Here is a 26,956-nt window from a genome sequence, read left to right as displayed (position 1 = left end):
GACTACGTATAAAGGCAGCTCCACGTAGAGTGGATTACAGTAAGGGAGGAGGGCTGGTCTTGTGGTAGCAAGCATGACTTGTCCCCTTAAGCTAAGCAGGGTCTGCCCTGGTTGCATATGAATGGGAGACTTGATGTGTGAGCACTGTGAGATATTCCCCTCAGGGGAGGGGTCGTTCTGGGAAGAGCATCGAGGCTCCAGGTTCCCTCCCTGGGAGACAGTGCTGAGAGAGATTCCTGCCTGCAACCTTGGAGAAGCTGCTGCCGGTCTGTGAAGACAATACTGAGCTAGATGGACCAATGGTCTGACTCAGTACATGGCAGCTTCCTGTGTTCCTATGTACAGTCAGAGGCGTAACTATGGGGGGCAGGGGGGGCACGTGCCCCAGGCGCCATCTTTTCTGGTCACGTGGGGGGCGCCGCCATGACAAAAAAAATTTTTTAAAAAAATTTTTTTAATACAAATGTTTCCTGCTCGGTGCAGCAGCGCTGCAGCAGTCAAGGGAGCGCGTCGGCGCCCCCTCCCCCACAAGCGGTCCCTTCCATGCCCCCCCCCCATTGCTTTGCTGGCGCCTGGCAGCCAGTCAGTGGCCTGGCTTGGCGGCGGCGGGCGCTTGTGAGGAAAAACCTAAGTATAATGTAGTATGTTGGGGGGCGCGGGGGGGCGCCATTTCCGTGCTTGCCCGGGGTGCTGTTTTCCCTAGTTACGCCTCTGTGTACAGTAATCAAGTCTGGAGGTTACCAGCATACGCACCACTGTTTTAAGGTAATTTACCTACAAAAATGGGCATAGCTGATGTATCAAACGAAGCTGATAAAAAGGGCTCATGGATACTGCATCAAGTTGAGAAACCAGAAGGAGTTTGGGAAATTTGCTGAATGCACTACTTTTCACACTGGAATATATTATTTGGTGAAGGTTTTTTTAAAAGTTTATTTATTTGATTGCTATACCGCCCTTCCAAAAATGGCTCAGAGCGGTTTACACAGTGAAATAATAAATAAATAAGATGGATCCCTGTGCCCAAAGGGCTCACAATCTAAAAAGAAACACAAGAAAGACACCAGCAACAGTCACTGGAGGTACAGTGCTGGGGGTGGATAGGTTACTCTCCCCCTGCTAAATAAAGAGAATCACCACATTAAAAGGTGCCTCTTTGCCAAGTTAGCAGGGGTGAGGTTTAGCATAAGTACTGAAGATAATGTTAATATTTTAACTGTTGGTGTTCTCAACAGATTTTTAACATTTTGTAATCACATCAATAATTCGTAAACGTCATGCCCAAGAAAAGCAGATCATCTTCCTCAGATTTGCTATGATTTAAGTTTACCATGTATGGCAATTATTCAATAAAATAACATCTGAAGTTGAATCCTACAAATTTAAAACTGTTTTTTTACTTTCGTTTCCCAAGCACATTAATTTAAAAAAGCCCTGTTCAACTTCTTCAACTTGCCTATAAGTGTAATCAACATAAAAGAACTTTGCCTGGTCAACAACAGGCCTCAACTTTTAGTGATCAATATAATGTATTCTTTATCCAGTCTAAATACTGGTTACAATGCTTTCATTTCCTCACAATTAGTCCTACTGTGTGGAATAATAAACCACAGCTTTATAAGCACATCCTGCTCTCGGTTGGTGTACTTTGACTCCAATTAATTCAAACTGAACCTTTGAAAGAACACTTCCGTCTCTTTTGACATAATGTATATTTCGATCATTAACTGCAGATCCGAATGTATTCATTCTTGCCAACTTTTATGCTCCCATGTGCGCAATTTCTGGAGCCCCTAGGTGATGTTCTATTAAAAAGGGGGGAGTGCAGGATTCCAAAAGGGCTGAGATGCGAACACGAGGTGCTAAAGGTGTGATCACAGCATTGCATTGCAATGAATGAAGCAAGCAACAACACGACTGAAGGAAGAGAATGGCAAAAATGTGCACTGAACATGAATTATGTCGTTATTAACGACATAATTCAGGGAGAGTTCAAGATACAGGAACTCAGGGTAGGTTTTGTTGTGTGCACCCACCCCCACCCCCGGTTGTCATAGCTGCATAAGAGGCAGCAGATATTCAGCTAGTGAGTTAAATCTTTCCCATCATTGCACCTTTTAGTTGGAAAAAGTTTCATTTCAGGGATTTCTGCTTGTGACGAAGCGGTCGCCCCACCTGCAGAGGAACCCTGCCAGCAAAAACTGCCGGTGGTGGGTCGGAGCAGATTAAGCCTGGCTTTGCCCTTTCCGGCGGCGGCGCAGTCATCCGCCTGCTTTTCACACCGACGAGCCTGGCTCCGACTTCAGCCTCTATCATCTCGACCTGCCCACTAGATGGCTCCCTTCCAGGACAAGCACCAGCCGCCCTTCCTCCCGCTCCGGGGCTGCCTGCGTGCGTGCGGCTCGCTCGCGCGCGCGCGCGCCTCCTCCCTTTCACCTGCTCGGGCCACGTTCCGTTCCCTGGGGGTGGGAAGAAAGAGGCGCTCAGGGGCGGGGCGGCTGAGCTCACCGAGGCGACATGGCGGAGGCAGAAGGAGCAGCCGGTAAAAAGAGCGGCGGGGCTGCCTCTACCCGAGCAGGTGAGTCTTGGGGCTTCCTCTTCTCCCGACAGCCGGCACTGAAGCCTGGGGGTGAATGGGAGGGGGAGGCACACCCACCCAGCCACCCACCCACTCTATCTGGGTGGGCTCGGGTCCTGTCTGGGACGCGGCAGGCGCCAGAAGGCTCTCCCCGCTCCTCCCGTCGGGCTAGAATCCGGATGTTGTGCTGTGGAGGAGGAGGACTCTGAAAACACCAGATGCGCTCCCGGGTGGAGGAGTGGTGCCGCGAGCCCTGCTGCGACTGAGAATGCGGAGGGTTACTTCGGATCGGATGTTGCTGTCCGAGGGCTCGGTGTCCACTGCCCTGGCCATCAGTTCTAACCCCCCTTCTGCTCGTAACAGGTGGTGCAGATGCCAGAGCCTCCTGTTGTTAAAAAAGAAATCCCTCGGCGTCTTGCCTTGTGTTTGTTTTGCCATCTTTTGCTTCATCCAGCATGCCAGGTGCGGGAGGAAAATCCTTAAAATAAAAGAAAGGGTCTGAGTAAATCCTTTATTGTGAGAGTCGTTATAGGCAAGGACATTGATCGATTGTTTTTTGAACAGTAGTGCTTTCAGAATTGGCACTGAAGTAACTTGGCATGGTTTTTGTGCCCTTAGCAGTTGCATAACAGGCAGAAATTCAATAGGTTGCTCCTTTCCAATGACAGTTAATGGGGAAGCAGCCTCTGTCGGGCAGCTGGTAAAAACTCAATTAGTGAAAAAGTGACATATCTCCAGTGTTTTCAACAGCCTTTTTATCTTCTGTTGCTTGTCACATGATTGCAAGGGTTTTGGATCAAGTTGTCATCTTTTCAGAGTTAATGAAAAGCACTCCATGGTCTTTTTTTTTTAAATGACTCTCTCATGATTTATTTGTGGCATGAGACATAATTAAGAAGGAATGAAAAAGTTACTCCTGGTGTTTTTCAGCTTTGTTAATATATCAGGCTATTGCACAGTTCATGTGTTTTGCCGTGGGAAGGAAATAGGAGGTACATTCACAAATAACTGGGATTAAAGAAGCTGCACCTCTCTGAAAGGAACATGGCACAACACACTAGCTATTAAGGTCAGTGGGGAGGAAGTGGTTGTAACCCATTACATTGCAGTGCCCAGGGAGACTGGTGTGGACAGGCAGCCAAGGTGCTTCTCTGGCACATCTCAGCTCACACAGAAGCTGCACTTGAGAATTACCTTTCCCTTGTGGGGGTGGGGGCAGGAGAAAGAGAGGCAGGAAAATGAGTTTTACATTGGAGTCACTTGGTTGTGCCATACCACTATTATAAGAGCAGTCCTACTTCTGGGTAACTCCAGCCTTGTGAGTGTTCTGGTTTTCCCCTATCTTGTCTGAGATGGTTCTTCTGAGCACTTTCCCTACTCTTCCTTCTGCATCAATATTTGTATGCTGGCAGTGGTGCTTCTGCCATCAGAAGAGGTCAGCCTGACTTGGCTTTCTTTCTCCCCCAGCCACACACAAGCTCTCATGCCTTGACATCTGATCTGCCAAAGAGATGTAAATGCCGCCGCCCCTAAACACCATCCCTTACCCCAACTGATTTATTATTGAGCCCCATAACTTAAAATAATTTCCCTGTGGCCCTTTCTCCTTCCCTTATCCATCCTGGCATGGCTTCTTAAAGGTAAAGTATGTCGTTGAGTCTATTTTGATTCCTGGAAACCACAGAATATAAGAGGGGGTTACCATTGCCATCTCCCATGCAGTATGAGATGATGCCTTTTAGCAACTTCCTATATCGCTGCTGCCAAGTATAGGTTTTCTGCCAGACTATGGGAAACATACCAGTGGGGATTTGAACCGGCAACCTCTGGCTTGATAATCAAATCATTTTCCTGACTACCAAGCAAGAGGCTGCCAATTTGAATTCCTTCTGGTATGTTTGGGAAACACCTATATCGGGTGGCGGCTATATAAGAAGATGCTGAAAGGCATAATCTCATACTGCATGGGAAGAAGCAATGGTAAACCTCTTCTGTATGGTACGAAAGACAACCACAGGGCTCTGTGGTCTCCAGGAGTCGACACCGACTTGATGGCACTTGGCTTGTTACTATGCCCAAAAGGATATTTCCACCCAAGGCACCATAACCTTGGGAAACAGCTATGCAGTGGGCCCAACATTCCTTCAAGGTGACCAATACAGAGATGGGCTTTCCTGTCTCCTCCTGTTTCAAGACTTCAGAGTCAAACCTTGGATTTTGTGACTTTGGATAAAGCCTCACAATGCCGGTCGCCCTCCCAACATGCATCCCCCTGCAGGCTTAGCTACAAGGGATTGACTTCCCCTTTGTGGTCCAAGTGTCACATTTTGCATCTTGCTGTTTTGATTGAAGTAGCACCAATTTATATTGCTACTGTTGGGATGTTGTGTTTATTTTTAAACTATATCTTCCAGGATTGTATGGCTTGGCTAGCAGCACTCAAAGCATAAGCTTTCAGCATGCTGGTTTCTACAGAGTGTGGTTAATCTGATTTGAAAGCTTTCAGCTAAAAGGCAGGTGTACGCTTTGCAGTCAAGAAGCCTGTATGGAAATATATGCATGGATAACTTTACTTGTCCTAATGGAATGACTCATGGTAATAAATTTGAATGTACAGCAAAACCACACTTACCAGAACTGTGGCATGGTGTGTGTGTGTGTGATTAATGGTTTGACATTGTACTTTGTTGAACCTTGAAAAGTAGAAATATTTATTTATTTATTACACTTTTACACAGAAATAGCCAATTCTGTGTTCGTTGTGTTTTAACTTTAAGAGTGGCCAGTTTTGCAGATGGTTCTGGGAGTGCATGTTATATGAGCTGCTTCCGTGTTTACTTCTGTTCATATCATACTGGTGAAACTAAACATTGAAATAAACCTGTCTTTGACATGCATTGTTTTCATTATTGTCTGTCTTTTGTATAACATTGCACACCTGTTCAGCCCATACTTTATATGGGCTTTTTATAGCTCAGCACAGTATGCTACAAATAATAGAAATAAGTTCAGATATAGACTTTAAAGGGTAGATGATCACTGGGCAATGTTTGGAGAGCAGGGAGACAAAGATCTGCACCAAGATGTGTGCTCTCTTAACACATAGCTACTATTTTTGGAATTAGGAATTAGATGATAAAGTGTGAAGTTGGCAGGCAATGCAAATAAAGTCTAATTTAATTTCTACTTAGTCTAAGAGAGCTTTTTTCAGGCTGCACGGCCAAGCTTATATGCAAATAAAATTCACTGATAATTTCTTTAATACATATACAATGTTCAGTTGTGAAGTCAAATATATTTGCATGTAAGGAGAAGGTCTTAGGTGATGCTCTGAACTGTTTACTGTAAAAATCTGCTGCTGTTTGCAAAATGTATAATGCAAAATGTATTGCCCAGAAAGTTTGCAGTCTGTATTAGATGGGCAATATGGGAGCGGAATGACCAGTGGTGGCACGGGGGGCGGGGGGAGAATAAGGGCACAGAACGGGCAAAACACATTTCTGGGTGGGTGAGCTGGTCCTACATTAGACTTCTGAAACAGTAGTGGGGGGCAAGTGGAGAGCCAGCTACTTTTCTGAGAGAGCGTACTTGCCCACTTTGCCCGTCCCCAGAGCTGCCCATGGATTACATGCAGCATGAGTAACCAGAAGGGTGATGGGAGTCAGGTGTTACTTGCAGAGGAACTTGTCATTTAGCCAAAAGGAAAGTTAAGATAAGTTCACAACAGGCTTTGTTCAAGATCTCGACTTGAGGAGCAGGCATGGTGTAGGCAGAGGCATTAAGATCATTATGTTAGAAGGCACTGAAGCAAATGGGATATTTAAATAAAATGAGATTGTGAACCAAACCACCCTCTTCTTCATTGTCTTTAAAAAAAACTGGTGAAAAAAAGTACTGCCAGTTAACTTTGTCAGTGGTGGGCAATGTGTGCATATTTGCAGCCTGATCTTATGCAGAGTCTGTATGTTAAAACCCATTTATCTCAGTTGATATAGGAATGCTTACCTTTGCATAGGATCAAACTATGGAGGGATTTGATTTCCCTGCAAATAGCAGGAGCTTCAAAATTTCACACTTGCTTAGAACTGAATGTACCAAGTAATCTTGCTGAAATCTATGTAAAGTCTACCTAGATTGTGCAGACTTAAAGAATTGTATCCCTTTCCTCAAAAATCTTTATTGAATTTCCTAGAATTACAGTTTTACATGGAGCTCCCAATGAATAGCACATCCTTCTGTTTATTATTTTGAAGAGTGCCTACAATACATTAAACATCTTATCTCAAGTCATGGCAGTGATTACATGAAATAAAAAGACAAAGGCAGATGTCATTCATCTTCATGTATTCATGAGCACACACATTGCTACTGTTGACCTAAAACAATCTGTTGCCACTCCTAGGTTCTTCAGAGCAGGATTTTCAAAAGGAAGAGATATGCCCCATACCAGGAAATGAGATGGAGGAAGTTTAGTAGAGTGTGAATGACATGTAGGGATAAGTTTAAAGGCTACTGCAACTTTATCCTGCCTCTCAGTGTCAAGGGCCCTGCTAAAAATATATTGATCATGGAAGACCTCTGCAATTAGAACATGTTTACATTAACCAGAGTCAACAGCATTAATTACTTTTGTGAGTGTTATGCTGCATATGCCTTACTATGTCTTGATCAAACACTCCTTAAAAGTTAGTACTTCATAAGTTGGCTCCACAATCAGTGATATCCCCTGCTAACTGAGCAAAGAGGCACCTTTTTAAAGTGGTGATTCTCTTTATTTAGTAGGGGGAGAGCAACTGGCCCTATCCATCCCAGGCACAGCATCCTTACATTGGCTGTTGCTGGTGTCTCTCAACTTTTTTTTTTTTTTTAAAGATTGTGAGCCCTTTGGGGACAAGGAGCCATTTTATTTATTTATATTGTTGTAAACTGCTTTGGAAACCTTAGTGGAAAAGCAGTATATAAATATTCATTGTGTTGTATTGTATATCATTTGAGGCTATCCCAGAATTATCTTCTGCACTCTCTCCTAGCAAAAAACAACCAGATCTTTCTGCTTTTGACCATCGGAGCACCATAAAAATGGTAGCGTAGGCTTCACTATGGTAATATCCACATGAATAAACAATTCAGAAATTAGGAGAAAGTTTGCCTCCTTTTATCTCTCACTGGGAATTAGCCATCCTGTTTAAGATAAAAGGGAGGATGTTTGTGTTTTGGAACCTTTTAAGGTATGAGTACTTAAGTGAAAGGAAATCTGTGGGCTCAAGGGTGAAATACTGTGGTGTGAAAATAAATGCCTTTCATTTAAAAGGTTGCGGCTTTCTCAATTAATATTTGGTGTTCTGGAACATCTGCTAACATTTTTAAAAGCAACACACTCACTGCTTTCCCAGAATGGAGAGAGAAGGAATTGGGGGTTAGAAGAGACATGGAGGATACATTTTCCAGCAGTCTGCACTGAAGCTGGTTTGGTCATGCTGAATACCGCATGTATCATAGAATATAAATTAGGAAGATACTCTGAGCTGCAGGTGCTTAAAGTAGGCAGAGTCATCCTTAGAGAGAGCCCTGGCAGGGTTTGGAGCAAATCAGCCGGTGTGGGGGCCCCCCTTCCAGCTAATTTTAATGGTGGCAACAAGTGTGCAGGACCACTCCAAAGAGCGGGGCCCTGAGCAGATGCCCTGCCCGCCCTGCCCTAAGGATAGCAACTAGAGCTCAATTACGATCCTATTCTAATTTCTCCATGCTTGAAAGGACACCATCTAGGTGTTTAAGAGCATTGTTTTATTTCCCAAGATGTATCTCAAATGCAGTTTTGAGGTTGGAGGCTGAATTGATGAGTGATGAAGAAGCCAAAGTTTGGATGTCTGCGACCATATTCTGGCTAAAGTTAAATGTTTCCACAGTCAGCAGGACTGGCTCCTTTAACACTTAATGATGATTTTTCATTTGATTTGGGAGAAGGATATTGCAAGGAAACTTATCTTATGGCTTCTTGTCTGAGTATCTGTTACCTCTGGGCTTCGAGAAAAGGACTGCCTTCTACTTCACAAGTTTATGCAGATCCTTTGCCAATCCATGCAGGCCTTTCTCAGAGGTTCCCCACCATGTGAGGTGGCTGGTGACCAGAGAGAAGACATGGTGCCTTGTATTTGGAATGTGCTCCTCAGAGAAGCTCACCTGGCACCAACCTTGATTCATTTTTAAAATTTCATTGGGGAAACTGACATTTTAGGGAAAACTGATTTTAGTTCTAAAGTTGAACAAGCACGTGGTTAAATCTCTGAGAGTGAGAGATGTCACTCTCCCCCATCAATGGGGCTTAAATTGAACTGCTTCACTCTGACTAGATTTTGTCCAAATATTTTTAAATTGTTTCTTAGTATGGCATAACATGAATGTTGTCAATACAGTGCAGGAAGCACAGAATGTAAACCACTACTTTTTCTTTGCCAGAAATGAAAGCTGTTTTTTAAACTTGGCTCACAGCATCAAAGTTCATCCAGCTTTGGACATGTGGGAAGCAAGAATCTTGGGTTACACTTTAATAAGTATTTTTCCACTAGTTTTAAATTCTTCTTCTTCTTTTCTGGCTGTAATATAGCACACATTGTGGATAATCCTGTTGAAATCCAAGGGACACTTGTAACTGTGTGCATGAAGTTATGCCAAGTGTTTAAAAAACAAGCCGTTTCTTTTTAATCCTGTAGTAGGAGCAGCTCAGGTTTTTTGTTTTTTGTTTTAAATACAAAGCTTTTCTCTCACCCTCCCATTTTTTGTATGAGAATGGACTCCCTGTGCCAATGGAAGTTAAAGTTATAAGGGGAAATTAAATGCATTGATTCTAAACTTATTTGTCCTTATCCAGAGCCTGCACCAAATTTCTGAGTGTGTGCATGCAGGCTTGTTAAGAGATCATGGCTTCTTGCTTTGGGTTTGCAACCTTTGTCAGGTAAATAGCTTTAAAATAGTTCACAGTCCAGCCTGGTCACATACATGCATTCTATTTTGAGAGTGGTGCAGGCAGCTTCACTTGTAAATAAGTGTAAGTGTAAATAAGCTTCAGTGTGAATTCCTTAAATACAGATTGGCAGGTTTGAGTTGAAATGGGAAAGATCTGCCTGTGGAGGCTGCTCATTGGCTAATGGTTTGATATCCTGAACTTCCCTCCCTTGGAGTGGTTTTGCAACTCTTTAAAATGTGTGCAGGCAATCAGTTGCCTAAAAACAAACATACATGCACATATAATGCTTTAAGACGTAGGAAGCTCACCTGAAACATAGAGGAAGAGGCAAGGTTGGCTATTTCCAGATGGAGGGTCTTTTGTGCAGACTCATAGGGCTCACACAAGAACTGCTTGTGGGAGTTATTCTTGGTCACCCTCACCTATAATTTCTTGCACTAGTTGATCCCTCTGTTTCCTGTCCTCACCAAAGTGGACGTTGTGGGTTGTGATCCCTCACTCCCACACTCCTCACATTCACAGCCCACAAAGGCATTTAAAGTGTGTACAGAGAGCAACAAATTTTACTTTTTGTTCTTGCACTATACTGTACTACTGGCTTACTGAATTTCTTTAGCAATTTTGAGATACTTGCAGTACTACCACTAAAAACCCCAGTGGAGCTTTGATTGAAAGAAATCAACTGTCTCCTTGTTCTCTGGACTTGATTGCTGATGTCCTAATAAATTACTTCCTGAAAATGCTGCTTAGTTGTTTCCCTTTTTTCCTACTCATTCATTCCTAATGACTTGATTGCACTGTTATTTGCTTCTTTTGATATTGTAAACCACTTTGGGTGCCTTTGTCAAGGCAGAAAGGTGATATAAAAATGTAGTAAATAAATAAACTTTTCTGGAACAAATCTCATTGAAGTTAATGGGACCTACGTTTGAGAACAGCTGTACAGGTGTTATTTGAATTAAGTTAAACACTGATGAAACCACATGGTGGAGCTGCTGTTATTTGAATAGGAGGCTTCTGAATGCCTGGTGTAAGTGAAACAAGGCATATATGCTATCATTCTGTGACGTTTCCTGATATACTGCTGGTTGGTTTATGATTTTCTTAAATATAGTGGTTATATATATTTCTTAAATATAGTGGTGATTTCTTAAATATTAGTAGCAATTCTTTCTCTTATATTTAGCAAGGGGAGAGCAATCAGCCCTATCCAACCCCAGCACAACATTCCTCCAATGGCAGCTGCTGGTCTCTGCCTATGTTTTTTTTAAGATTATGAACCCTTTGGGGGCAGGGGACCATCTTATTTGTGTATTTATTTTTCTGTGTAAACTGCTTTGAGATCTTTGGTTGAAGAGTGATATATAAATATTCATTGTCATCATAGTAGTATATGGGCGTGCGTGCACGATCTCACAAACACACACCATGATTTTGTTCAGAAGTAGAAATCCATATCCTTTTCAATGTACACATAAAGCTCCCTACACATGCTCATCATGGTGTGTGTGTGGATCTCTCTTGACTTGATTGAGGAAAACCTTGCAAGTGGGTCATACTGTGTGCAAATGTACACAAGTGGCTCCTGGATTAGGATATCTTGATGTAAGCTTGTGGCCCATTCTGCTTGTTTTGTTAAAATTACTGGATCTTGTCACATGCATAATAAGCCATAAGTTTGCAGGTTAATATTTAATTACTTGTTTTGACTTTTAATTTTTATTATATATTGTTTTAATCATTTGTACACTGCCTAGAGACTGATGTATGGGGTGGTGTAGAAATTTAATATATAAAATAATAAAAGTATTGGTGGAGAAGTAAGAGTCAACCTTTTAAATATAAATTATTATTATTTTGTTGATGAAGGCTTATGATGACTTGGGCAGCAATGTATTCAGATCTGACTGAAATAGGTTCAGAGCACTTTGATGTGCGTTAGGTCCATGCTGAGTGTCAAGCTACTCAGACTGCAATGCTGGGGCGGAGGGACAGTTTCCCCCCCCCATATCTGTGGTAGGAATCTCAGAATAAATTAAACTTAGAATAAAACAAATTGAGTTCCTACCCTTGTCTTGTCTAATTTCATTCTTTGCCCAGCTAGCAAGAATTGGCAAGTAGACATACTCTCATGCTGAACATCTTTTCCCTCCTCTCCTAACATATTGAAGGATTAAAAAATAAAGAGGGCATGTCTCTTTCAGCCCCAACCTGTCTTCAGATGACACTGTACCAACAGAGCCCTTTTGTGGGGGCTCTCAAACAGTTTCTGGTACAATAAAGTATAGGCATGGCTCTGTACAATGTAGGTCACACTTTGTTTTCTGAAAAGCCCTGCAGTTTGTGAAAAGTCAAATTGGGGTTAGGTGATGCATGAGCAATTAAGTGTTTCCTCCTAGAAAATTTCTACAGAGTGCAAGTCTCTTGCTCTAACAAAGTCTGACATCCATTTTCTCTATTTTTTATTGTAATTACAAATGCTGAGTTAAGGCTCAATGATCAGAAAAATGCAACGTCCGTGCAAATATAAGTGTTCTGGATTTAAACATTTAAATAATTGGTACAAGCCAAATTCCAGACAGACGGAGGGATCTTCCCAATTAATTGCAGCTATGCCAGACTGCAGCCATAACCATTTTTACATCCTTTAAAGTGATACATATGTTCATGCTGACTATGATCTCCCCATGGGTTGCCCTTTAATGAAATTAACTATTTTATTTTTTCATGTTTTACAGTTAATAATTATATATTATCAGTGTGACTATGTAACAAAATGCAAGAAAACCCCTTTAATTTCAATGCAGAGAACAAGTTTGCATACTGTGCAACAATGTATAAACGAATCATCTCCTTAGGTTAAATGAATGGGAATGTTCCTATGCCCTGATAAGATCAGTGGCTCATGGCAATTATTTCTTGAAGTTCAGGAATAATAGTTTGCAGTAACCTGACATAGTCGTGGTAGAAAGCCTTTAGAATGGGTGCATAAACTATTAAAGACCTCCTGTGATAGTTGTGTGTTTGTGCATAGGATTCGTCTATGTTAAAGCTGGAAAAGGATTTGTCATGTCAGCGATAATTAAACTTAATCACTTTTAATAACTGTCTCAATTAATGAAGCAGTATGTAACCATCTGACAGCATGTTTTTCTTTTCCACTTGAGAAGTATGCAAAAGTACCAAAACATGCTCAGGCTTGTTGGGCCTGAACTGGTCACTCTTCTCTAACATACTTTCTTTTCCCTCTAAGTATGAGGAAAACATTAGGAGAAACTCAGCTCTAGATAGTTAATGAGCCGGGTCTCACGATCAGTGAGACCCGGTTTGGAAGGGTGAGTGGGGAGAGTGGGCTAAGCCCACTCTCCCTGCAGACGATCACAGAGGGAGCCCTGGACGGCCGGATCGGCTGTCCACACGATTGCTAGCTCCATGACGGAGCTGGCAGGGAGTGAGGGCCGCGTGGCCCCCGGAAGCTCCAGTTTGCCCTGCGCGAGCCGGGTGTATACTTGTGAGTAACTGCAGCACGGAGCCACTCCATGGCTACTCACAATCTTTAAAATCAGGTTTGTGGAGCGCTTGCTCCTCAAACCTGGTTTTAGGGCAGGGATAGTTAGGCGGGTTACCCACCTAGGAACCACCTCGCAGCTGAGCCCGGTGGTTCACACGATGGGGCAAAATTGGGCTAGCCTCCACTAGCCTGATTTCACCCCATCGTGTGAGTAGCCTCTATGTCCCCTGCTAACTTGGCAAAGAGGCACCTTTTAATGTGGTGATTCTCTTTATTTAGTAGGGGGTGAGTAACTGGCCCTATCCACCCCCAGCATAGTACTTCCAGTGACTGTTGCTGGTGTCTATCTCGTTTTTCTTTTTAGATTGTGAGCGCTTTGGGGACAGGGAGCCAACTTTATTTACTTTATTTATTTATTTCTCTGTGTAAACCACCCTGAGCCATTTTTTGGAAGGGCGGTATAGAAATCGAATCAACAACAACAACAGTAACTAATAATAATGTGTGCTTTCAGGCATGTGCCTTCAGTATTGAAATGGTAGCACCACATGTTCGCATAGTGTAATCAAATTATGGCAAGGACTTAAATGTATACAGGGTTTTGCTATGCCTTGGTGGGTGGACTAATGCCTTGAGAAAGCTGCTATACCTTTGAGATGCATGGAGCATAACATTCTGCTAGGTTTCAGTAACCTGGAAAGCAGGGCAGTGAGCTCATTTGAGACAATTGCCCAAACTGTCCACACTGAAGAGCCAGGACAGTTTCTGGATGTCTGACCACCATGATCACCCTTTGGCTTCTTGAATCACCTGGTCGGTCTAGCATCAGAGGTCTGTACTATTGGAAGTTGCCCTCAATCTGGCACTGTCCCAGAGGTCCTTGTGATGAAGGGGCTGAGTTGAAGCTTCCATTTGTGAAAGATAGGTGCCTTTCTTTCTACGGGGATGGAGCTTCTGTGGCTGTGATACAGTGACTTGAGTTGACTTGATATAGTGACTTGGAAGCAATTGCCTTTGCAGGTTGGCTGAGGGCTGAAGTGGTGGGATGGCTTAGGACACCCTTGGGTAATGTTTTGTCCCGCCTAAGTGAACCAAGGATCACTTGGTTCACCTCTGACCAAGAGCAGCCACCCCTGACCAGCTGTCCAAGTGGAGAGATCTCCTGGTTGCAGAGGTTAGGCAAGCTGAAGATAGGAGGAGGATGCTGGAGTGCCTAGTGCGAGTGCGCCGTCCACTATTGCTGCCACTTCCCAGTGCAGCAGCGTTGATATCCCTGGCAGGGCGAAGTGAACTGGCAGTTCTGCCTCCACATTCCACCCAGTGGTTCATGGAAAGGGTTCCTAGGCACATTGCCAGGGGTACAGGAGGAGCCCACCAAGCCCTGCAGCAGTGCTGAGCAGTGTGTGCTGTAGTACCTGCAGGAGCAGGTGGCAGGCCAGAAAACAGAGTCGATCCAATTTTGGACAACGCGCCACCAAGTCTGGCCGAACTTGGCAATGGTTGCCAGACAGCTCCTCTTGTGCCCGCAGCCAGAGCGAGAGGGTGTTCTCCATGGCCATGAGCATGGTGACACCCCATCACTCACGCTTGGATGCTGAAATGCTGGAGTGGCTGGTCTTCCTGAAGGCCAATCAACCCTTGTTGGGCTATCCCATGCTGGCCATGGAGGGTGAGTGACTCATGGTCACCCCCACCCACTGCAACATCACTGGTAGCTTACTCTCATCTGGCCAACCCCAAACCCAGATGTGTCTCAGTCTGCCACTTAATGCTGCTGACACTTGCAGATATGCATGCACACACGCCACCACCATGGCCGATGATGAAACATGGACTGGTGCCCTTATCCATGTGTCAGGCTTTCAGCCAGGGCCTAGCACTAGTCTGCCATGGTTTGTTATTCAGACATAGGCAGATAGGCAGGCAGGGATGTACACCAATGCTGGAGAAGAAGAGAATACCTCCTCATGGTAAGAAATTAGCTCTCTGTCTGTCTTGGACTAACTTGTGCTTCACTCACTTCTCTGGTCTGCTCTGCAATCTGCATTCTGTATTGCAAGGTGTGCTCCTCACTCGGTTAAAATGTGGCTGAAGACATTGCTGTAGTTGAGCTAATGGCTATTCTTGCTGGCTGCTAAGGGTGCTGCTGTGACAGCTGTTGCAAGTGAGGATGGAGTAATAATTGAATGTGAGAGAGCAGCTTGTGCTGAGTGCTTGTACCGAGCTAGCAGCGTAGGCACTGTGACTGGCAGTGGATTCTAGGACAGTTTATTCTTTTTGGTCATCTTTGGACTGTGTGTTTGGCAAATGCGGTGTTCTGTGTTGGGAGGGACTGTGTGTGCTTCTGTTCTGCAGTATTGTTTTGCAAGGCAGGGTTGTAAAATGTGTGCACTCTGCTTGCTTCACCCATAGGGAACAATGGGGAACTCAGATCATTCCATTGGTGACCCTAGGACCTACCCTTTGGGATTGCGAAGAAAGTGGGTTTTGTGGTACAGTGTGGTGGGTACTACCTACTGCCCAACCCACAAAAGAAATGCACAAGCAGGAAATTTTTTAATATATATTTTTAAACCTATGCCCCCATAGGATCCTATGGGGTTGTTTTGGGAAAGTAATTTAAAATTTAAAAATTAAAATTGCCTGCTTCCCCCCCCTTTTTTTTTTGGTGAGTTGGGTGGTAGGTAGCACCCATCATGTCCTACCACCCAACCCACTTTGATGTCTCTAGGACCTACTCATGGGGAACAATGGAGTGATTCATGTTCTCCATTGATCCCTATGGGCGAATCCCAAATTTTTCATGAATTTTCAATTTGATTAATTAAACCTGCCAGCAATGGTCTGCCTCAGCTGACTGAAACCAAGAGCAGTATGAAAGGAAACAAGAAGCCTGATGCCTATTTCCCTTCAGCTTGAGACCTAAAGGGGGGTTGCCCCTTATAGATTAACTTGTGGAGAGGTGATAATTCAGCTGCAAACAGGTATTCTCCTTTAAACTTTATTTATTTATTGTTAAATTTATATACCGCCTTTCATTAAAACAATCCTAAGGCGGTTTACACAAAAATTAAAAACAAAACTATAAAAATGACACAATTAAAATATTAAGATAAAATATAAAACAAATCTGACTAAAAAGATTTAAAATACAAGCATAAAAACTGTACAAAATACAAAGCAGCAGCAATAGAGACAAACATATAAAAGCCTGGGTAAAAAGCCAAGATTTAACACGCTTTCAAAAAACTGTGATGGAGACCAAGGAGCGAATAACCACCGGGAGAGCATTCCAGAGTCTGGGGGCAGAAACAGAGAAGGCCTTGTCCCACGTGCACAACAACCGAGCCTCCCTCATTGTCGGCACCAAGAGCAGAGCCCCCTCAGATGATCTCGTCAAGCGGGCAGCAACCCTTAGGAGCAGGCAGTCCCCTGCAATCACAAGGAGCCTGGTGGAGAAGAGAACGTAAGTACATATCCCTCCCTCATTTCCCTCATATTCTTGGGAAAGGCTGTTTGGACAGTTAAATAGCTGACCATTACAGCTGAGACCTATCCTAATAAACTATCTAATAAACTGACAATAAGTTCCCTAAATACTGTAAACAGCCAACAAAAACAGTATGAAGATAGGTCAGCAGGGGAAGGGGCACCTCCCAGTGTATTGCACAGAGTGCCATATGTATGACTATTTGCCCCATGGGCAGAAGTCATGGGTGTGTGCTCGGTGCAAGGAGCTCCTGGCTCTCAGGGAACAAATCCGTTCCCTTGAGACTAAGGTGGCGGATCTGGAGAAGCTCAGAGAGACAGAGAGGCATGTGGACGAGACCTTCAGGGATGTGATAGAGGCATCCCACTTCAGGGCTGTTAGCTCCTCTGCTGTCAGGGAGAATGAAGGTCTTGGGCAAGGAGGACATTGGTCTGAAGAAGAGGGAAATGCTTCTTTAGAAGGGACCCCTTCCGTGGATGATGAGCCCATATCCTCTCGCACAGGGGATACTCCTCTGGGGGGTGGGGGCCTCCTTGTAGTGGGTGATTTGATCATTAGGGGGATAGAAAGATGGGTTTGTGACCCGCATGTTGACCGCATGGTGACTTGCCTGCCTGGTGCGAAGGTTGCGGACATTACGCAGTGTCTAGACAGGCTCCTAGGCAGTGCTGGGGAGGAGACAGCTGTCGTGGTGCACGTTGGCACCAACAATGTGGGGAAATGCAGTCGGGAGGTCCTGGAAGCCAAATTTAGGCTGATAGGTAGCATTTTGAAGTCTAGGACCCCCAAGGTAGCATTCTCAGAAATGCTACCTGTTCCACGCGCAAGTACAGTGAGACAGGCAGAGCTGAGGGGTTTCAATGCGTGGATGAGACGTTGGTGCCGGGAGGAGGGGTTTAGATTTGTTAGGCACTGGGACACATTTTGGGGCAAGCAAAGCCTGTACAAAAGGGACGGGTTACACTTGAACCAAGATGGAACCAGACAGCTGGCGCTTAAAATCAAAAAGGTTGCAGAGCAGCTTTTAAAATGACACCTGGGGAACAGCCGATGGGAGCTGGGCAGTATCCCGTTTGGCAAAAGCCATCCTTTAAAGTGTGAGGCTGCAAAGAATTCAGATAAAACAGAAGGGGACAGAGCAGAACCGCATAAAGAGCAGACGGGAGCCTGTGCCAGCAGGTCAAAGAGTCAAAAGAACAGCATACATCAGGTGAGAGATTCCGTGTATAGGTGCTGTATGCCAATGCCAGAAGCCTCCGAGCCAAGATGGGTGAGCTGGAGTGCTTGGTTGCTAACGCAGAAATAGATATAGTGGGCATAACAGAAACATGGTGGAACAGTGAGAACCAGTGGGACACTGTTATCCCTGGGTATAAACTCTATGGAAAGGACAGGGAGGGGCGCCTTGGAGGAGGGGTAGCACTGTATGTTAAAGAAGGGATAGAATCTAACAAGCTAGAAAACCTAAGTGGACTGGAATCCTCCACAGAAACCCTGTGGGTGACAATACAAGGCCGGAAAGGAAACTTGCTACCGGGGACGTGCTATCGCCCTCCGGATCATAATGCTGACAGTAACTGGGAGTTAGTGATGTGCATGGTCCGGACCGGCACCGAGTGGGGGGGATCTCCCTTTAAGGGCGGGGGGGTAGAACTTACCCCTCCCGCCACTCTTCCCCCTCCGGCACTGTAGTGTTAAGCGAAGTTTTTGGGGCGGCAGCGTTCCTTGCTGCCGCCCCTGCCTCTCCTCCTGCAACTCCCAGTAGGGGTGTGCACGAACCGGTCCAGAGGCCATGTAAGAGGCTTCCGGGGGGTCTCCCTTTAAGGGCGCGCATGCGTGCTGCTCTAAGAGTGCTCTTACAACGGCTTTACAAACAACGAAGGGGGCAGGGGTGGCAGCTAGGAACGCTGCCGCCCCAAAAACTTCACTTAACGCTACAGCACCGGAGGGGGAAAAAAGTTCTACCCCCCACCATTAAAGGGAGACCCCCCCCTCAGTGCCGGACCGCCGGACCAATGCGGCTCCGGACCGGTCCGGAGGCCTCTTACATGGCCTCCGGACCGGTTCGTGCACACCCCTACTGGGAGTTGCAGGAGGAAATCAGGGAGGCGTCAAGGAGAGGCAGGGCTGTAATTATGGGTGATTTCAACTACCCACACATAGATTGGGTAAATTCACATTCAAGTCAGGACAAAGAGGTCAAATTTCTAGATACGCTAAATGACTGCCCTAGAACAGTTGGTCATGGAACCGACAAGAGAGAAGGCAACCTTGGATCTAATTCTGAGTGACACCCAGGACCTGGTGCGTGATGTCAGTGTCATCGACCCTTTAGGGAACAGTGACCACAGTGCCATCAATTTCAGCATACATGCAGGGAGAGAATCACCAAGGATGTCTAACACAGACATTTTGAATTTCAGAAGAGGAAACTTCTCCAAAATGAGGAGTATGGTGAAAAGAAAGCTGAGGGGGGAAGTCAGGAGAGTCACTTCGCTCCAGAGTGCATGGAGTTTACTCAAAACCACAATACTAGAAGCCCAGTTAGCTTGTATACCCCAAAGGAGGAAAGGTACCACTAAGTCCAGGAGGATGCCAGCGTGGCTAACGGGTACCGTCAAGGAAGCCATAAAAGGGAAGAAGACTTCCTTCCGAAATTAGAAGGCCTGTCCAAACAAAGAGAACAGAAAGGAACACAAACTCTGGCAAAAGAAATGCAAGGTGACAATAAGGGAGGCAAAAAGAAAGTTTGAGGAACATTTAGCCAAAAGTATCAAAGGGAATAACAAAAACTTCTTTAAGTACATCAGAAGCAGGAAACCTGCCAGGGAGGCAGTTGGACCATTAGACAATGAGGGAGTGAAAGGGATTATTAAGGAGGATATGGAGGTTGCAGAGAAGCTGAATGAGTTCTTTGCATCTGTCTTCACAGCAGAGGATCCTGAGCATATACCTGCTCCTGAACCAGGCTTTTTAGGGATGGAGGCTAGAGAGCTGAGTCAGATAGAAGTGACAAGGGATGATGTTCTAAACTGTCTGGAAAAACTGAAAGCTAACAAATCACCAGGGCCAGATGGCATCAATCCAAGAGTCCTCAAAGAACTCAAATGTGAAATTGCCGACCTCCTTGCTAAAATATTTAACTTATCCCTGAAATCAGGCTCTGTACCAGAGGACTGGAGAGTAGCAAATGTAACACCGATTTTCAAGAAGGGATCCAGGGGCGATCCGGGAAATTACAGGCCAGTTAGCCTAACATCCGTTCCAGGCAAATTGATGGAAAGCATCCTCAAGGATAAAATCGTAAAGCACCTAGAAGAACAGGCCCTGCTGGGAGTGAGCCAGCATGGCTTCCGCAAAGGTAAATCTTGCCTCACCAACCTTTTGGACTTCTTTGAGAGTGTCAATGAGTGTGTGGATCAAGGTGATCCAGTTGACATAGTCTACCTGGACTTCCAAAAGGTTTTGACAAAGTTCCTCATCAAAGACTCCTGAGGAAACTTAGCGGTCATGGGATAAGGGGACAAGTACATGTGTTGATTGCTAACTGGTTGAAAGACAGGAAACAGAGGGTAGGTATAAATGGAGAGTTTTCACAATGGAGGGGAGTAAGAAGTGGGGTCCCCCAGGGATCTGTACTGGGACCGGTGCTTTTTAATTTATTAATAAATGATCTAGAGGCAGGGGTAAGCAGCGATGTGGCCAAATTTGCAGATGATACCAAACTCTTCCGGGTAGTGAAATCCCAAACGGATTGTGAGCAGCTCCAAAAGGATCTCTCCTGGGGGAGTGGGCGACAAAATGGCAAATGCGGTTCAATGTTAGCAAGTGTAAAGTGATGCACATTGGGACGAAAAACCCCAACTTCAAGTATACGCTGATGGGATCCGAGCTGTCGGTGACGGACCAGGAGAAGGATCTTGGGGTTGTGGTGGACAGCTCATTGAAAGTGTCGACTCAATGTGTGGCAGCTGTGAAAAAGGCAAATTCCATGCTAGGGATCATTAGAAAGGGGATTGAAAATAAAACGGCTAACATTATAATGTCCTTATACAAAACTATGGTCCGACCACACTTGGAGTTCTGCGTACAATTCTGGTCACCACATCTTAAAAAGGACATTGTTGAACTGGAGAAGGTACAGAAGAGGGCAACCAAGATGATCAGGGGCCTAGAGCACCATTCTTATGAGGCAAGACTACAACACCTGGGACTTTTTAGTTTAGAAAAAAGACGACTGCGGGGAGACATGAGAGAGGTCTATAAAATCATGCATGGTGTGGAGAAAGTGGAGAGAGAGAGATTCTTTTCCCTCTCACACAACACTAGAACAAGGGGTCACTCCATGAAATTGATTGCCAGGAGGTCTAGGACCAACAAACGGAAGTACTTTTTCACACAACGCGTGACCCACTTGTGGAACTCTCTGCCACAGGATGTGGTGACAGCTAACAACCTGGATGGCTTTAAGAGGGGTTTGGATAACTTCATGGAGGAGAGGTCTATCAAGGGCAGGATGCCTCTGAGTACCAGTTGCAGGGGAGTAAGGCAGGAGAGAGGGCACATCCTCAACTCCTGTCTGTGGCTTCCAGCGGCATCTGGTGGGCCACTGTGCGAAATAGGATGCTGGACTAGATGGGCCTTGGGCCTGATCCAGCAGGGCTGTTCTTATGTAAGGGGAGTGCAACCCCATCCAGAACTGGTAAAATCTCCTCATTCCGATTGGCTCTCCTACTAGGGATGTGCACACAGAACTGGCCATGTTCGGTTCGAGTGCAGACTGGTGTCGAACCTGACTGGGCCAGTTTGGCTTGGCACCCCCTCAAACAACCCCCCCCCCCGGTTCGGTCCAGGAAGGTCCGCAAGTTTTTTTAAAAAATTAAGTGACTTACCCCCTTTGGGGGAGTTCCTTGAGGTGGCGTGGGGGGTGGATCTGTGTTGGTTCCCCCTCCCCCACCAGCCTCCGTTATCACTGCTTGCAGCCCGTTTGGCCGGCTTTTTGGCCCATTCGGGCCTTCAAACCTCAGCGCGGTGGCCATTTTGGATGCCTGGGTCGTGCCAGGCCTCTCAGAGGCCAATTGCACAGGCGCGGCGGTGTTCAAAATGGCTGCCGTGCCGAGGTTTGAAGGCCCGAACGGGCTGAAAAACTGGCCGAATGGGCTGGAGGCGATGATAACAGAGACCGGCTGGGGAGGGGGGACCTCCACGGACTCTTGCTACTGCCGCCTCAAGGATCTCCTCTGAAGGGGGTAAGTTACTTAATTAAAAACAAAACAAAACACTTCGCGAACCCCTGAACAGTTGGAGGGGGGGTGTTCAGCCTGGGGTCGGACAGAACAGGGGGTGGTTCGGTTCAACTTTGGACCATCGAACCGAACCAGCTCAACTTCAAACCTCTCAAATGTCAAGCCGGTTTGCACACCCCTATCGCCTACTGACCAACATTACTCTGGAGGAATGGGCCTTAAAGGACAATCTTCCCCCAAGCCTTATTCCTCCCTGTCTCAAGCAACCTTTAAGCAGTGAGAAGGGTTCATCCATTTGCAAATTAAAGAATAATTGTGGCTTGGATGAATTGGTTTCAGAAGTATGCTTCTTCTGAGGTGAAGCCCCCTCTTTCACCTGTGAAGTTGAGTGCACAGACAAAAATCATGGGGTTTTTTGTTGAGTCTCAAGCATACCTGTTAATCTCCCTTTACCACCTACCTACCATAAATGTGTGTGATTTATTAAATCCATTATTTAAACAAAAACAGGAATTCTGGAAGCATCAGGAAAAAACACAACCATCAGGAACTGAAACAGCCTGTTTCACTTTCACAAGGAATCCACAGGATCTAAGTACATGACTAAATGAATGAAATTATTCAATTGGAAATGATTGCTAGAATAAAGATATTAGCACTGAGGCTTGAGGTATTTTCCTTCTATGAATATTTATCTACAAAAACAATAATTGAGATGCACAGTCACGCTTCATTAGCTTGATAATTTAGGTGGATAATCATTTGGAGTTAGGATATACCACAAGGGAATTCAAGCCTGTATTCAGGGCCACTTTTTTTTTAAGTCACTGTTAACATGACATTCTGTAAGTTACTCATATTTCTTATGCATCTCCTTTGCATGTACACCCATATTAATGAGCACACAAACCATTTCACCTGCAACAACTTCCTTTTTCCAAGCTGCTTTTTAAACTTTGCTTATCTTGAACAACAAATATAGAATTTCTCCCTTTCCAGTAAATTGGTGAACAGGAAGCCCGCATACCCATCAGGCCTTGTATTATAATGTTCCATATTTATCATTATTTAGCATATGCACATGCTAAAACTGCATTTTCCCAACTGAGAGCACCATACAGGCAGTCTATATAACTCTGTCCTATGTACAAAGACAAGCACTTCAGAAGTTGTCAACTTGGCTTATTCTCCACTCTCTCTAAGGCTATGGAGAGGAAGAGGGTCATACACTTCCCAATCCTTTCTTAGCAGAATCTGCACTTCTAAGGTGGCTATGTTTGCATCCTAGTGTAGTTATTCAGAAGCACAGAACACATTTAATTGTTGCAGAATTTTGGAGGTGTCATTTCCTGCTACAACAGACAGCCTTTGACTGACATATACAGAAACTGAGGAGAATGGTATTTCCAAGGTGCGCCGCAAGAGTTGTCAATCCTCCAGGATTGGCCTCGAGTCTCCAGGAATTGGCATAAATATCCAGATAACAATGGAAAGCAATCCTGAGATTTTAATGGCTATACTGTGAAAATATATCGGGAAGAAAATATCCAGGAATAACTTCAGTAAGAGTTGGCAACACTCCGTGCACACACACAAGCACACACACACACCATAAAACTGAAGCATACAATATGCTTACAATACCATCTTGAAGTTACCATTCAACTTTTGCTGCTACCAGAGAAGTTATCAACATGTTATATCAAATTTGGGACTTACTGTCATTGACCAGATGGTCAAATACCAGAAACAGAACAGCAATTAAAAGTGGAAGAAATGATCTACCATCCACTCAAGTATGTGCCAAGAATTGAAACAGTCGACTCCTTCCATAATGTTGGTGAAAAGTCAATTATGTGCTATTAATCAGTGTTAGCTGCTATCATTAATGTAGGCACAATGGGATAAATATGTTTGTACTGGGAAATAAAACCATGCTAAAGTAATTTCACAGAAATATAAGCCCACTTCAATGGAAAGTTAATAGCCCAAAAATCAAAACTAAAGTGTCATCATTGCATCACCAACACTGACATTACTGAAGAAATTAACATTCTCATGTCTACGGTTTAAATGCTGTTTCATGGTAAGCAGTTAGTTTCTAATTACTAATCAGTATTCTCTTTAATGTTAGGGTATGTGTTTATTGCTCATCATTCCTATAGGTGGCTTTTCTTCAAAACAGCAGTTTCTACATTATACAATTTGGCATTATAAGACAAGAGAAGCATACATTTAAAGCTCTCAGTCTATACAAAAACAGAATATTGAAGCACCTTAAAGAACAAAAAGAAAATTTATTGCAGTGTAAGCTTTGGTGGAATAGAGTCCACTTTATCAGATGTGACACAGAAAAGTGTGTTATAGATGCTCCCTTCATACACACAAGGAAATCTTATGTAGATTTAACTAAAGATTTATTCATCAATAACTCCATTTTTCTCCTCCTCCTTTCCCTCCCTTTTCCTTTCTGACTCATTCTCTACAGAATCCCCCTTGGGACAAATGTCCAAACAAACAAACAAACAAACTGAAAAACATTACTGGAGAGAATAAAACACATCCATCCTCTTTATAACAACCAAGAATTGAATTGATTTAAAATCTAGTGACAAAGTCTTGAAGTATTTTATATGTTGTTATCCTGTTACACATACTTCTCCTAAGTCTTGGGTTCTCTGGCACAGGAGCTGTTTGTTCTTCTGGTAGTGAGGATTGTCCGTCACTTTCATCAGTCTCATCTGCGAGGTCAAAATTGAAGGCAAGATAAAATTCTTCTTCAGTTCCTCTCTTGAGTTCAGACTCCCTTCCCTCTTTTCTCATAATATGCATACTGGAAAGTCTCAAATTTCTTTCCATTGTCAAATAGGACAGAATGTCTTCTGATTTCGATTAATTGTTTTGGTCCAGAATATCAGGAACATCTTTCTCACTTTATAAGGCAGCCGTACTCAGAGTCCCCCACCTGAAATGTTTGCAGTTTCGCATCCCGTTTCTGATCTACATATTATTCATATATTTGTTGCTTCTACCTTACTTGATTGTGAATCTCTGCATCCTCAGAATGAGATGGCACAGAAAGCCATATCAGTTGTTGCCATTGGGTAATGGTGGTGGAAGCTTTGCATCCTCTCAGTAGTTCAAAATGTGATTTTCCTGTTGTAGAATGAGGAGTAGTTTGAGTAGCAAATAATTTCATGGATTGCCTCATTCCAGGATGGTTGTTGCATAGTAGCCAGTTGTAAACGTTCTTTCTCTAATCTGCTCATTCTTTCCACTAAGCCATTCCCTCAAGTATGGTACAAGGAAAGATGCTTGTGTTTTATCCCATGGTTATGTAAGTATTTCTCCATTTCAAATGAGGTAAACTGTGCTCCATTGTAACTCACTAGTTCTTTAGGAAGACCTTATCTTGTAAAAACTGTAGCCATGAACTGGATCACCTTGTTTGTAGTAATGTTGTCAGCAAATGAAACTTCTGGCCACCTGGATGCATCATCACTGTAACAGATCTTTATTTTGTGGATTGGTTATCAAAAGGCCACACTATATCCAGAGCACATCTTTCCCAGATACTCTACTGCAGTCAAGGGCGTGGTAAAAGTCTTCTGCAATTTGTCACATACAGCAGAAGCTATGCAGTGCCTGACTACATTTTCAATGTGTTTGTCCATACCTGGCCACCAAAAACCTTCTCTGATTCGTTGTATAGTCAAGCTCATGCCCAGGTGAACTTTGTGGGCAATTTTGATCACTTTTGCTTGTAAGGAAGTTGGCACTGCCAAAAGATCAGTCCTCGGCACCAGCTCATTGAGAAGAGACAGCTCACTTGCTATGTGCATGTATGATTGAAGATGGTCAGATACCTTGTTTTTTCATGGCCATCCATTAGTTATATAAAGTTTAAGCTCAGTAAGTAGTTGATTAGCACAGAGGGCTGCCTCTATTCAGAAGTTGTGGTCACTCCATGAGTGGATGAAGCTATTTGCACAACTACTACTCCTTCATCCTTGTCTTCTGGGATCTCCTCTTGGCCTGGAAGTGGAAGTTGAGATAATCAATCTGCAGTTGTATTCTGAAGACCTGGAAGATATTCGACCTGGATATCAAATCCATAAGTCTGGTGATCCATTTGGCTATTTCTGGTGTTGATGCCTTGATCCCTGAGTTGTAAATAGAGCAGATAGGGGTTTATGGTCTGACCATATAGTGAATCTTTTGTCCCACAAGTAAATCCTGAAGTGCCTCACCACCCAGAAACCTGGTAGAGCTTCTTTTTCAATGACAGAATACATCTTCTCTGATGCAATAAGCACTTTGGAAGCAAAGGCGGCTGTAACTTCCCTGTCCCCTTTTTGCTGGGTCAAGACAGCATCCAAACCATATTCAGAAGCATCAACGGTTACAATAGTGTACCTTCAGGTTTCAAAAGAATCACTTCTTTTGAAACCAGCAGGGCTGTCAGTAATGGCTGATTTGATAGTCTGAAAACTAGCCTTACAGGATGCATCCCAGTTAAATGCTACATTCTTTTATACAAGAAGATGCAATGGAACAAATTTTGAGGAAAGTTGTCTAACAAATTTAGAGTAATACAGTGTCATAAAAATGAGTGAAGTCTGTCCTTGTTGTATGACTCTGGTGCTTCCCAGATCTGATGTTCATTCCAGATCTGATGTAGTGAGTTTCTGGTAAAGCAGATAGGAAATGATAGTGTATGGAGAACCAGAATCAGCCAGCATCTGTACTTTATGGCCCTTCAGTTTTACTTGACAATGTGGAGAAGCAGGCTCTGACTCTGTCACACTTAAAACACTGTCCGGAAGCAGGTCAGCTGTCTCATCCTTGTCATATAATGAATCAGAAATGGAGTGACAGCAGACTTCCAAACCTTAGGAAAGTGCCCCCTCCCCCGCTTTCCCCCCCCCCTTTCCTTTCTTTCTTTCTTTTTTTTTTTTTTGCACCTGTCACAAGTGACCTTCTGTGCAGGACAGTGAGCAAAATTGGCTTTGTGGTCAGAGTTTCCACATTGGTAGCAGTGGTAGCTCCTCCTTTCCTGCGCTCCTTTTTCTGGGACAGCTTTCTTAATTTACTTATTCATAAAGATTTATTCAGCAACAACTCCATTTTTCTCCTTCTCCTTTCCCTCCTCCCCCCCCCCCGCCCC

The 26,956-nt window shown here is 44.2% G+C and overlaps 1 protein-coding gene across 1 annotated transcript in view; it reads left to right on the top strand.

The window, feature by feature from the left end:
• The first annotated feature begins 2,431 nt into the window (after positions 1–2,431).
• MAP7 (microtubule associated protein 7) overlaps positions 2,432–26,956 on the top strand; it is a 164,451-nt gene continuing 139,926 nt past the window's right edge. The window contains exon 1 of the mRNA XM_053288709.1: positions 2,432–2,578. Coding sequence (XP_053144684.1) covers positions 2,518–2,578 — 61 coding nt within the window. The 5' untranslated portion in view covers positions 2,432–2,517. The remainder of the gene's footprint in view (positions 2,579–26,956) is intronic.

Source organism: Hemicordylus capensis, chromosome 1, assembly GCF_027244095.1.
Source record: "Hemicordylus capensis ecotype Gifberg chromosome 1, rHemCap1.1.pri, whole genome shotgun sequence".
Taxonomy (NCBI): domain Eukaryota; kingdom Metazoa; phylum Chordata; class Lepidosauria; order Squamata; family Cordylidae; genus Hemicordylus; species Hemicordylus capensis.
The sequence above is the reverse complement of the archived record's forward strand: the minus strand, read 5'-3'. Positions and strand labels throughout refer to the sequence as shown.